Source organism: Talpa europaea, assembly GCF_964194135.1.
Source record: "Talpa europaea genome assembly, chromosome: 3".
Taxonomy (NCBI): Eukaryota; Metazoa; Chordata; class Mammalia; order Eulipotyphla; family Talpidae; genus Talpa; species Talpa europaea.
The window spans coordinates 110,175,802-110,190,374 of record NC_140069.1 but is presented as its reverse complement, the minus strand read 5'-3'; the positions used below and the strand labels follow the sequence as shown (position 1 = coordinate 110,190,374).

Below are 14,573 nucleotides of genomic sequence, written 5' to 3'. Positions count from 1 at the left end.
TACAGGTTGCAGTTTCCTTTTCAACAAATCAGAGGAATGACTAATGTGACCAAAGACATGGCACAGGGAAAGAGTGAACCAGGCTTCCACTGGAGCAAACTGGAGAAAATAAATTGGTAAAGGGATTCTTATTTTTATTTAAAAGTAAAGATTACAACTTTAATAAATGCTATCTATGCCCTGCTTTTTCATCTAAGGGTCAGTTTATAATAAATATGGACAAGGAAAAAACCCTACATTTAATATGTCATAGAAAGGCCAGGGGTGGGGGTCTCCCTGGTGGTGCAGGGGTAAAAGAATCAGTGCTATTAAGCTATTGCCAGCCACTGAGGCATGAGTTGCATCCCTGGCCAGGAAGCTGACCCACATGGTCCAGCAGACCTCTCCTGTCTCACCAGCTGCTCCCCCAGCAGTGTACTTTAGTAGATCTGCCTGTTCTTCTCCCCACTCTGACTCTGGTGAATCCTCTCACCTCCTGCACCTCTGGCGTACACCCCAGTTCTTATATGCATAAATAAATAAAAATAAACCTTTAAAACAAACAAACAAACAAACAAACAAAAAAGGGCAGGGGTACAAATAGAGGTAAACACTTCTCTTTTAAAAAGCTCCCTTTCTCTTAGAAGGATTTCTGACCAGATAAATGAAAACAATATTGAATACAGTTTAAGTAGTTGAAGATTTGCAGAACCTCATTTTAAAATAAAATATTGGTCCTACAGAAAAGAAGGTTGAAAGTCAGTTGAAAAGCTTGATTAGTTCAGGAATTAGTTGCCCTTCAGTCTTTTAGAGAAATACAGTCTACAGATCATTACAGAGAGAAAGGATCTTTTATCAATAATAGGATCATACCTTCTACAGTGTTGTAAGGTTTAGGAAGTTTTTATCCTAGACCCTGCCTTGGCCTCCCCTTTCTAGAATCAAAAACCAAGGAAAAATAAAAATCAAAAACCAAGGGAAAAAAAAATTAAGACAGCCTCTGTAATTTGGAAAGGGCATGACAAAGTATACTGTCCAATGAGTAAAAGGCCATGCAGTGAACAAATATTGGGAAGAAAATAAAACTGAATTTAACAAGTTAGAGAGGCAGCTATGAACTAGTAATGCATAAAAAGTGATTTCCCCACATTCAATTCAGTAGGAAAGCCTTACTTAAAATAAAACAAACGACACAGTGTGTCAGCAATATTCTCCAGGAGTATAAATGAGCAGCCCCACCAAGAGGGGGTTCTGCCATCCTTTGTTAGGCCCCTTTGGCTATACTATCACAGCCTAACACCATCCAAAAAAAAAGAGCAATTTAAGAAGATGCTTTTGAATTACTTTTTTTTTTTTTTTTGGTCAGGCACTACCTATGGTTTGAAGTAAACCCTAAAACTTCTCTCTATAATATAATCAGAAAATCCTTACTTAATGGAGGCAGCCTAGGTTATAACCCAGATCTAATTCAGATAAATATACGATTCTGAGACTGATCAACTCTCTATGAAAAGAATGTGTTATATTAGTAGGTCACTGGTCAAGTCAAATATTTTAGATCCATCAGGAGGAGAAATAGGATACAAAAGAGTTTTGAGAACTTCAGCTACTTCTAGGTGAAGCACCATTGCCTATATACCTAGTTGGCTACATATTAATCATTGACATTATGTATTATTTTCTTGTGATACAATCTTCTAGCCCCATTTGAATTTTTGAGGCAAAATCCTAAACCAATCTCAGTGAAGGCAGTAATGTTTTGACATGTGAGGATCAAAAAGACCTTTCTAGACAGAACAGGTAGATACACCTGGGCCCAGCACTGATACAATGAACTTCCCTGTGGTCCCAGAATCAAAAGAATTTTGTGACTGCTCATTGTCTTTTACGGGGTTAGAAAGTATAATACTTAGATGGAAAATAAATAAGGACTTCTAGGTCGATCCACACCCACATCCTGAGCTTGGCAGATTTTATCTCCTAACATGGGAGAGGGACAATAAAAGACCTATTGCAAAGGGAGGAAACTTTCTAGCCTTTACCTTTGATTCCTCCAGGGGAAAAACCATGAGAGGAGCTGCAGTGGTGGGGTTTTATTTAGAAGAGGTTTTTGTGATGATTAAGTGAGGGAGCTATTCCATTGTTTTACATTTGGTAGGAGTGGAAAAATCACTTAAGATTGTTTTTGTAGTGGATCAGGCAAATTAAATAGCTAATTGCTTAGTAGATGGTACGACTTTTGACAAAGGATTTTCAATTTTTCCAGAGGTCTTAACTCCTAAAATAGAATTGGAAAGAGGAAACATTTATTCAGGAACTATTTAAAGACTTGACTAACAATTCTTACTCAATATTTTGCAGAATATTTTAATATTTTTTTCTTACCAGAAAGATAAAGGCATATCATCTATACTCTTTAGTAAACCATGAAAGGGAAGTAAATGGGAAGAAGGAGGTTACTTGCTTGGTGGTTTTGATATTTCATGTAGTTTAGAGAAAATAAAAGAAAAGCAACAACAATCACAACAAAATGAATTAGAAAGTTGAAGTCAAAGATGAGTAATTATCCCAGGTGTCCAGCATCTCAGTGTAAAAGGGAGAGCGGAGACAAAAATTTACATCTTTGGTACATAGTTGAGGATGTTTATTAACACATCATATGTTCCCTGAAATATGATTGTTTCAAATGTCTTAACAAGATATTCACAGGAATCCTCAGAACCCCCTTTAATATCTATATACAAAAATGAACAGATTTTGCTGATGTTGAGATATTAACAGGAATTACAATGTGTTGATCATTCACCAGTATGGATATAGTAATATCAAGTTATGAAATTAAAATATAGTACCTATAATTTCCTCTTTTTTGCACCCCACAAAACACATACATTTTTATCTTTAAAACTAAAGTTAAAACATTTAAAAAGTAAAATCAGCAATGATTTGACTTCAAAAATAAGTACTTTTCACATGTTATCTATTGTGAATAATTCTGCAATAAAAATAGGAATGCTAATCTTTCTTCAAGCTCGTTATTTCAATTCTTTTAAATAAATACCCACAAGAGGGATTTCTGGATCATATTGCAGTTGTCTATTTTCTTTTCTGAGGAAGCTTTACTCTATATGTAGAAACAATCTAAATGTGATGGATGAATGTATCAAAAAATGCTCATCCCTAAAAAGAAAGGAAATTCTGCAATATGGGACAACACAGATGAACCAGGAGGATGCTATGCTGTTTCGCTAAGTGAAGTAAGACAAATACTACATGATTGCACTTATGTTTCATTAACCAAAACAAAGAGACACACTACTGATTGGGAGAAAAATTTTGCACTCCATACCACTAAGGGACTGCTCACAAAGATATACAAAGAACTCACAAGACTCGAAAGAGTAAATAATCCACTCAAAAAATGGGCAGAAGAGCTAAAAAGACACTTCTCCAAAAAGGAAATACAAATGGCCAACAGGTGTATGGAAAAAATGTCCACCATCCCTCATAATCAGGGAAATGCAAATCAAAACCACTACAAAATACCACCTTACACCAGTGAGAATAGCACACATTAAAAAACTGGCAACAATAAATATTGGCGAGGATGTGGTGAAAAAAGAACTCTCCTACACTGCTGGTAGGAATGCAAACTGGTACAACCACTATGGAAAGCTGTATGGCAGTTCCTCAAACTACTAAAAATGGAACTACCATATGATTCAGCAATTCTACTCCTAGAGATTTTACCCAAAGGAGACAAAAACATTAACTCAAAAGGATACCTGCACCCCTATGTTTGTTGCAGCACTATTTATAATAGGTACATATGGAAACAACCCAAATGCCCAAAAATAGATGATGGATCAAGAAGATGTGGTATAGATACACAATAGAATACTATTCAGCAACCCAAAAAGATAAACTAATGCCATTTGCAGCAAGATGGACAGAGGGACAGAGCTAGAAGGGATTATGCTCAGTGAAATAAGCCAGAAGGAAAAAAGAAAAATATTGGTTGGTTTCCTTATAGGAGGACTACAGGAGAACCAAATAAAGTATCAGGGGAAAATAACAATAAAAAATAAAGCAAAAATAACAGGCAACTATAAACAGAGACATTCTGCAGGGGAGAGGGAGGAAGAGAGCTCAAAACAAGGGAGAGAAGAGCACAGGGGACTATGGTGATGGTGCATGGGTGAACTGGTGGTGGGAATTTCATAGGGACTATCCCTGAGAAAATAAAGCAAACATTCTACAAATATGAACAATGATGTAAAATATAAATAATTTATATATATATATAATTTATACACACATACAAGTACTTACTTTTGGATAACAAAATGATTTAAAAACTATAACTCATTTTCAAATAAATATTTAATATTTTGCACACATATAGATACCTTTAAGATTCCTATCAACACAATAAAACTACATAGTAAGTTTTTATAGTAAATCAAAAATAAAGAAAATTCTTATCCTTTGTACTATGTCTTCCTGAAAACATTGGTTTTTAGAAGTCTGAAATTTTTGGCCTCTGTTTGGCTTCCATTCTGACCTGTACCACTGATTTGATGGTGGATTTTTCCACATAATATTTCACTTGGACCTTCTGGTTATCAAGACCCAGCAGTTCAATAACAATCAGATAAGGTCACCTGAAGAAAATGCACTTTGTTCATACATCCAATTTGGACACCAGAGGGCAGAAAATCACTTGCAGTGAACAAGTTCTGTAAGTGTATCTTGTAGATCCTTAAGTTTTCAGACTTAAAACACTGTAGAATAGTGATATCATTGCAAGACTAGGAGCTTAGGTGTGACATGTTATCACAGGAAGTACAAATTTCTGACAAAACTTAAAAATTTAAGGAGCTATGTTATGGCAAGTTGAAGGCTGTACCCTTCGCTTAACAGAGTGAGAAGGTCAATACAGGCACTGCTGGAAGAACATCTACAAATTCAATCCTATTAGTAATATTAATACAGAAAATGTAACCGCCAAGGTGTTTTTGTAAATGATCTATTTAAAATTTTTTACTTAGGTATAAAGTGATTCATTAAATATTCTGCCATTTCACAGAAAGCAAATTATTCAGCAATGCTTTTATTAGTTACCTGTGGTTTCTCTGAATTAAAATAAATGACAAGTGCAATAAGGTTTCAAAACTTCATTGTTTGGGCAGAGAACAGATTAAATCCCTGAGGAAACAGCATAAGGTTCTGTCTGGCTGTTCCCTTTTAGCACTTTGAAGGTAGAATGGCAAGGGGTTAAACAATATTTGATTCAGAGTCAGGTGGATCTAAATTTAATTCCATCTCACCACTTCACAAGCTATAAGACTGTGAGTGTATGCTTAGCCTCAGTGGACTTTTTCTTATCCATAAAGCCAGCATAGTCATATCTACACTGCTACGCTGCTGTAAGAATGTGCTGACATAACGCGGAAGTGCTTATCATTGTGTCTGGATCATGAGGACTGTTCAATAACGGTTTGTGACTAAAATTTCTGAGCTGGAGTTTTGTAGAAAATAGGAAGGACGAGAGCATCACTTAAAAATTACTGAGAGAAAAATCAAGAGATTATGTAGAAATAAATGTAGTTAATTTTAGGTATAACATTCAGCAGTTTATCAATCGAGTAAATTTAAAGAATAGATGAATATTAGGGAATATTTTAAAATTAAAGGAGAAAAGACTAGTCAGAAATCTCCAATACTGCTGTTCATTCTGCTGTTTTGTAGTAGGGGTAATGGGAAAGTTACCTACATATTCTGGGCATCAGATTCCTCCTCTGTAAAATGCGGGGGAATTACGTGGTCTCCATCATTCATTCTCAAATTTTACAAGTATAGTTACTTGATATGCCATGAAATGTAATTTCAATGGTTTTATGAATATAGAGTTATTTAAAATGGTAAGGCTAGTTTATGAAAGGCATATTTGTGTGATAGCTTTTCACATCAGATATGTTTCTAACTTCAATATCTGCCTTCCAAATGTAAACTAAAATGTAGAAAATAATAGAAATAACATTGTATGCAAATAAAAAGCAAGATATCATTTCAAAACTAGCTACAAAAAAAGTAATGAAACAAACTGGTTACTCATTTATGCACAATTTTAGACATTTTAAAATTCAGTCAGTGGTTTTAAAGAGAGTATGGAAGTTAAAAGTTACTTGGAGATAATGTCCTTTGTCTACGGCAGATTTCCATCTATCAGGAAGAACAGTCATCACTATTTTTGTATAGGATTGGAAAAGGTTGGTCAATGAAAAATAATTTTGAAATACTTCAATATAATGGTTGAGAATAAGTAAATTTTTTAGACTGATGTATATGGTTGCTCCACATCAAAACAAGTCTAGATACAATCTGGTTTTAGCTCAGAACACAAAATCTCCCTTTTAGCCAAAACTATAAAGCAAAACAGAAAATCTTCCACAGTAACTTGGATTTTACAAAATCTCTCCAATTTTGATTTAAAAAAGACATAATCTACCTCACCAAAGTACTCTGCTGTAGTTTTCTGGAGGAGACTTTGTCTTCTTGTCTCGATTACAAGAGTGATCCAAGTACAGGTTATAGATAAAAAGACTAGTTACAAGGTGTAATTCTCAAAGCCTAGCTTCAAGTACAAATGTGTTTACACATTTTTTTTAAAGTACAGGAATTTTATGACAATAGTTGATGTTCAGTTTTCTTTTCCAAATCTTATGGAGAACTAAAAGTTAAATATTTCTTTGGTAGTTTGGATGCATCTTATTTCCCAGCTAATTTTGAACTCTTCAAGAGAGTGTCTACAATGTAAACACTTTATGTTTTGAGTACTCAGCATCAAAGACTGGTCTGTTTAATATAATGTTGTACTTCCTTTCTCATTAATGAGAAACCCTTCTCACAGACATTTATGTTTTACTGTTGTGAATGTGGGCTGGGGAAGGTGGTGCTTTGTCACAGTTCAAAAACATGACTGTACACTTGTGAGGAAAGTGAGGCGATGTGGGAGTTATCTTAAGCCTTGTGACACCTGCAGCTCTTTTGCACAGGAGCAGGGCAGCAGTGTCAACCACCACCTCTGCTGCACCTTTATTTTTTATTTTATTTTTTAGAAGATTTATTTTTATATATTCATACATTCAAGTACTGGGATGGAGGCCAGAGGTGAGGAGTGAGAGGATTCACCAGAGACAGAAACTTACTCTGTAATGTCTGATGCATCTACATGTTATTTTGACAATCAGTTTCAATTTTCTTATTTTATTTTATTTTATTTTTTTTTTTAATAGAGGCATGTTTATTTATTTATTTGTTTGTTTGTTTGTTTTGTTTATACATGCACTGGGTACAGTCAGAAGCGCGGGAGGGTGAAAGAATTCACCAGAGCCAGAGTAGGGAGCAGAGCAGGCAGAAGGACTGAAGTACACTGCTGAGGGGAGCAGCGGGCGGCAGGAGAGGTCTGCGCGCCATGTGGGACCCTCCTCCGGTGGCCGGGGAGCAGCCGGGGATCGAACCGGCGCCGCAGAGGCCGCGGGCAGCTTCGCAACCCAGCGCTCAACCGCTGCGCCACCGGGGAGGCCCTCAATTTTCTTATTTTAATAAGGATCAACTGCTGTATATATGCAAGCAACTAATTTTCTGTAATTAATATGGATGATTTCAGTCCCAACTTCTTTCTCCTATAACTTTCAGATAATTGGATTTTTTTTTTAGTTATCTGAATGATCACTGTCTTTCTGTTAAAAACAAATTCATATACAAATAGCTCAGAATATGACAGTTTTTGATACTTAACCCCAGAATCCTAGTATGATAAAATGAACAGAGTTCCCTCTGAATTTTAACCATCATTTTCAAAACAACCCAAAGTAGCCTCAGAAGCAAATGTGTTTACAAATTAAAAAAAAAAAATAGGGCTCCTATGACAAATATTTAGGTTTCTCATCTATTCAACATATAATAAATATACACAAAATATGTTATATATTATGTATAAATATATACATATATATTCAATGAAAGATTTTCTATGGGAGGGGATATTAAATATAATTTAACAAAGTATTTTTAATATAAAATTAGAGTACAAGAATTAAAAGGTTGGACTCTGCAGCCAGAATATCTGGGTTATAAACTCTCATAGCTCCATTACCTCCGGCAAGTTACTCTACCTCTCTGTGCCTACATTTGCTCATCTGTTAATGGTATTAATAATAATAGCACTTGCTTCATAAAGTCATTTTGAAGATTTATAAAGGCTGTAAAGATTTGTAAAACCTTTAGAAGAGATTTTCCAATAGTACACCCAATCTATGTTACGAAATATATGCAAATATACAGGATAAATATAATAAATATAAACAAGGATATTTTAGATATATAATTTATATAATAAACATAAACCAATACATTAAAAAGTCAGAACAGATCTGACATTCAAAGAAAATAAGAGTAAATTCTAAAAAATATTACTTGCAAAAAGAGATTCTTTCCATAAAAGTTACTTTATAATCAAGTCAAAAAATATCCTTTAAAATGGATTTATAATGAGGAATTATGAAAGAGAAAATAAGAGGATGGTATAGTGTGCTTCCCAAACTTAATTAACTTATATAAAGGAAGATGGAAAGAATTTAGAAAGTCTGGGTACCAGCTGTGTCCCCCTTAAAAATGAACATATGAAAAATACAATATATTCAATAGAATTTGATGGGTTAGGTCACTAATATTTCTCAAAGATTTTGATGCACATATTCAACCTCTTAGTAGAAATATTCAAAATGAATCGTAAATGAAAAAATGTTTAACAAATTTCTCTTTATAGTAAGTCAATTAACCAACCCTAAAGTAACTTAAACTATTTTAAATATTATCAATAAAACAAAAAAAAATCATTTATAATGCAAATAAAACACAATTCTTACTTTCATATATGCTTTCAACATGAATTTTACTATTTGAAAAGAATTTTGAACTCAGTGTTCTCAAGGTCTTTCTCCATCTAAAAAATGCCTATTATTCCAAGGTGCAACATAATAAAGATAAATGCATACCAAAAGAGAACATTTAAATGAATAATTATAACTGACATAGTCTTTTCAAAGTAGAAGTGGGGACTGAAAAACTCTAGCAATAAGCAGGATTTCATATGGGGGAGAATACTTAAGTAGTATTTCTATGTAGGAGTATTTATCTGTCTAGGTAGTAAATCAGTTAATTTATCTATACTCAGTATAGTCTGTTCCTCATGGTATAGCCCATTATTTCCTTAAAATTCTTACTCAAAAGAGAAACATGAATTCTAATGAAGGTAAGAAATGTTACCACATCACTGTCAATGAAAATAGTTATTTTCAAATCCAAAGGATCTGTTGTTCTGGTGAAAAGCATACTTTATTAGAATAGTATTAGGAAGAAAGTACAGGAATTAAGACAATTTGGCTAAGTTTGATACATACTGTGCCAGGTCGTGGGTAAGGAATTCTTCCATCATACTGCACCCAGCGATGGTCTGCACTTTCCTTATGAGCATATGGACCATTAAAAACTGCTCTGATGTCAGCCATGCTATACACACAAACAGCAGAGCCTTTGAAGATGGAGCTGGAAAAAAAGCAGCATTTTTCATTTATTCACTGACTCATTCAATGGACATTTATTGAGCACATAATATACCAGGTACAGTGGACAAATTTGTTCAGCACATTCTATTTTTGACACGTTACAGGAAAATGTAATCAAGAAGCTTAGGTCACATAATGAATAAGTATAATACTTACAAGTAACTACAGCTAGTATATTTAAATATGAAAATAAAGATGGTACCTTTGTAAGCTGCTAATTTGGACTGCATTTCTGGTTTTGTAATTTCTATGATTCTGCTAAATATTATAATGAAACTAAAAAGGTACAGGAGGAAAAAGTTCCTATATTCACTCAAGTTAATTATCTCAGTCCCACTCTCCTGGCATCTTTCCATTGAAGAAAGTTTCTTTGAAGTCACTCTGTGTTTCACACACAAAGGTAGACATGTGCCAAGGAGACACATGGATGGGTATCCATACAAGGTATTTGGGAAGTTTTTAAGGAAGGAGCTGACATCTAAATTGATATTTGATGGATTAGTTGGAATTACCTAGGAAATTGAGGGTAGAGAGGCAGATGCAAGAAAAACTACTGTACCTATATACTCTTGAATTTTTATTTGAAGTTATCACAGCATAGCATTTTCTAAAAAACTTAAAAAGTTACAGTGTTTTCATTTTGTTTTATTTCTGGAAATTAAAACATTTTCTTTGACTCTAATTCTCTCAATGATTGCTGTTTTCAAAAACAAGATCACTATGACTTCAGATACATGTCATCTCAGCACTGCATAAATGAGATAAAGATTCTTTACCATTAGTAGCTCAATTATTAATACTCTTGTAATGATTTAATAGGAAATATTGGGAAGTGCTAATAAATAGCACTGGGAGAAAACCAGTTGCTAAAAAGGGAGTTAATGTTCCATAACATTGATCTGTCTATGATATTTAAAGGGAATGGTACATCATGCTTAATAGTATTGCTGCTACTGCAGGTTAGTTACATCTTTTCATCAGATAAAAGATGTGACATACACCCTGATATTACTTCAGTGTTCAAGGCAACATTAAAAATAAATTAAGAAAGTACACCATGAACAACAAGCTGAATTGTAACTTCATATTCCGGGTGGGCAGAGTCTGGTGGAGAAAATGAACACTATCTTGGGCCTACGTCTCCCTGGCACATGTCTACCTTTGTGTGTGGAACACAGAGTGACTTCAAAGAAACTTTCTTCAATGGAAAGATTCCAAGAGAGTGGGACTGAGAAAATTAACTTGAGTGAATATAGGAACTTTTCTTCCTGTACCTTTTTAGTTTCATTATATTTAGCAGAATCATAGAAATTACAAAACCAGAAATGCAGTCCAAATTAGCAGCTTACAAAGATATCATCTTTATCCTCACATTTAAATATACATATTCCATATCTCATAATTAAACAAATAGTATTTTTTTCTAACATATTGTGAACCAATAGTAACTTGAGTTCACACATAGGTATTTTGAAGTAAATGAGGATACAGAGAAGAAATAATATGCCTACAAAATATATTTTAATAATTTATTCAAAAGGAGACAGTAAGATAATTTCTTAATATCAATATCATTGATTACTTCAATACTAATATTAGTAGACACTGATAAAGACTGACAGCAGAACTATGGGAAAAGTGAAAGGTATTTCAAAGTATCTATTGCAGACAGTAATATGAAGAAAGAAAGACATGCATTAAACACAGTCAAAGGTAAATTACTGAATTAAAAAAAAAGACTGTATATTATTTGAAAAAGCTTCATAGACACTCGGACAAATTTTGAGGCAGTCACAGAGAGCATGACAATTTCGAGAGAGTATTATGCAGACAGAAGACAAGAATATAGGGGCAGAAATTAAGAAAACATCATTAGTTCTCATGTCATGTTTGCTAGTAACTGGCTCCTCTGCTTTGAGCAAGTCATACAACCTCCTTTTGCCTAGTTAGTAGGCTAGTGAGGTGGTGATCAAGAGCCATCCGCCCACCTTTACCGGGTTATGGGGAAATTGCTGCGTTAACATTTTGAAAATCAAGATTATTCCATCTCATAATTATAGTCTAACCAGTGACTAAGAAATGCATTTCTTTAGTATCACTTCTAAGTCACACAGCTTGAAATATTTCAGGCATAAGCATATACTAATAATAAGTGATGAGGATAACCATATGACTTTATACCCAGCAACTTTACTTTGGGGTCTAGTGTCACAGATATACTTGCTCATACAGGGAATTGCATATGTATGAAGTTAGTCACTGAAGTATTATTTTTACCAGTCAAGGACATTGGAAATGTACAATGGACTGGTTACAAACGTGGTAATCGGCACGGGGGTAACTATATGCTCATGTTAAAAGAACATGAAGATACTTGATTTGTTGGTATAAAAGATTTCTAAGAAATACTAAGTGAAAAAGTAAAATGAAAAAATGGTATGACAAAAGGAGGGGACAAAAAGAATATATTCTTTTTATATATAAATGTGTTGGCCTCCACACAAATAACAATTCACTAAAAAGATTATAAGCATTTTTTTTAACATACCTGGTTGTAGTAAAAACTCCATATACTACAGGATTTCTTTCGTCTCTTGTGGGGAGTAAGTAAATATCTTCTATTAATGGGAAAAAAAAAATTCACTATATCTATTTTCCAGTATAACACGTTTACTTTTTTTTAATAATGAAAATTCCTGAGAGTGTAGTTAGTATATAAAATTAAAGTGAGTCATTATATTATGATACTCAGCTGTACATTTAACCACCCAGGTATTTACTTCAATCACCTATAAATGGGATCATTCATTTGATAATCTCCCATGACTGTTTCTAATTGGGAGTAGGTGATATCCAAAAGAAGAAAAACTGAAAACATAAGTTATTTTTACTCTCCAGAGTAGAAAAGTGCTGTTCTCTAATTATATCAACTTATTAGTAATTCAATGGCCTATTTGGTAGCTATGAAAATAGCTACACAAGTAATTAACAGAGTACTGATACTAAATTATGTCAAATAATGTCATTTAAAAGATCATTTAAGATGTGAGCATGCTTACATACACATTGAGAGTTAATCCATCAATACTAATGTATATTTTAACATGGTAAAATAGAATAACAACAAACCATTCAGCAATAGTCATTTTGCCTTTGCATAAAAAAGAAATTTCAAGAAAATAAAAACTCATGGTGTTGACATTATATATATATATATATATATAATATAATTGAAAATATTCATTCTAAAATTAGCTGTGAGAGAAGTTAGAGGAAATGAAGAGAGGATTAAGAGAGGAAATGAAAACTATGTGTCTCTGAGTCATTTTTATGAACATGCCAGAGACAGAGTTGACCAAATCTCCCACGTTCTCCAGCAGAGGGCATCTGCAGAATAAGGAACTTAAGTTCCTGTCACCTTTTATACAGCATCTCCCTCAAAGTGAAAGACTGCATGGAGAAGTATGGGTCTGTCCTTGCTGCAGTTCTCTTTCCTTCACTAACTTTGGGGTGCCTAGAGGAGAGGTTGGCCTCATGACAATGTGCATCCACATCTAGAGCACTTCCACCTGCATATTTCTGTGCGTTCAAAGTTAGTGAAAACTGGGCCTCTCTGGTGGCGCAAGGGGTTAAGACACAACCTATGAAGCCTTCTGCAGCCACTGCAGCATGAGTTCGATCCCCGGCCAGGGAGCTGCCCACATGGCACAGCAGACCTTTCTGACTCACCTGCTGCTCCCCTCAGTGGTGTAGATCTGCCTGTTCTGCTCCCCACTCTGTCTCCGATGAATCCTCTCACCCCCCTCCCCCACACCTCTGGTCTGTATCCCAGTTCTTGTATGCATAAAAAAATAAATCTTAAAAAAAAAAAAAACAAAGTTAGTGAGAACCACTGCTGAGAGCTTTGTTGGTGATACAGTCAGGCATTTGGGGCTAAAATAAAATAAATGCCAAATAATTTAATTAAGCAAGAACATGTTTCTTAATTTAAAAAAGGACATATGACTTACGAAGCTCATCAAAATGAGTATCTGCCCCATCACTTCCAGGAATGGAGCAAATCAATCTGGCCTTAAGAAAAGTGGTCCATTTGTTTATCAGACTGCGTTGTCCTCCTACGTCATTCTGGGAAAAGAGGAAAATAAAGATACCGATTTACTGACATGATTCTATTCCCAAGCAAAAATAGTGGTTATTACAAACAGTGTCTTGTTTACGTCATTGTTTACAAAGACAGACAGTCTACATATATAAGTGCTTGAACTCTGAGTGAGGGAAAAGGCAGTTTTCCCCTTCACATTAAATGTCTTTTTTTGGCTAAATGAATGCAATGCAAGCAACACAGCTCTCTGGAATGAGTAGATGCATATGCATGCCACAGTAAGCAAGGCAGTTCTGGATTCAAACCCCATCTCTGCCAAGTTTTACTCATGACCTACAAAAGGTTATTTAATTCTCTCAGTCTCTGTTTTCCCATCAACAAAATGATTAATGCTTTGAAATATGGCTATTTTGATGAGTAAGTGGAAAACATTGTGTAAAGTGCCTAGGACCGGGCCAGGAACCTGTGGTCAATAAATGCTACCACTGGCCTATATAGTTTGAACATGATTAAGATCAGTATTTGCATCTTTAGAAATATGCCTTTGTATAGACTTAAAAATAGTCTTTTCCAAATTTAGTGCCTTACTAATTAAATATCAAGGGTACTTGTACATATACAATAACACACATATAAAAGCAATCTTATATTAAATGTTGATCAATGTTTTCCATCCTTTATTTTACTCTGAATACTTCATTAAATATGTTCTTTAGACATTTAGCAAAATATAAGTGTTCAAATTAATTAAATAGAATAAACAGAATTATGCTACTCAATACGTCACCATAAAATATTTTTTTATTTTTAATTTAATATGTCCCTATGAATACTAAATTAATGGCTTATTTATTAACTCA

General features: G+C 34.2%; 1 protein-coding gene across 1 annotated transcript in view; it reads right to left on the bottom strand.

Annotated features, from left to right (window-relative positions):
- Positions 1-14,573, bottom strand: part of SEMA3D (semaphorin 3D) — a gene marked incomplete at both ends in the record, with an annotated part of 115,426 nt that overhangs the window by 25,955 nt on the left and 74,898 nt on the right. The window contains 3 exons of the mRNA XM_084229319.1: positions 9,447-9,591; positions 12,160-12,229; positions 13,622-13,736. Of these exons, the coding sequence (XP_084085445.1) occupies positions 9,447-9,591; positions 12,160-12,229; positions 13,622-13,736 (330 nt within the window). The remainder of the gene's footprint in view (positions 1-9,446; positions 9,592-12,159; positions 12,230-13,621; positions 13,737-14,573) is intronic.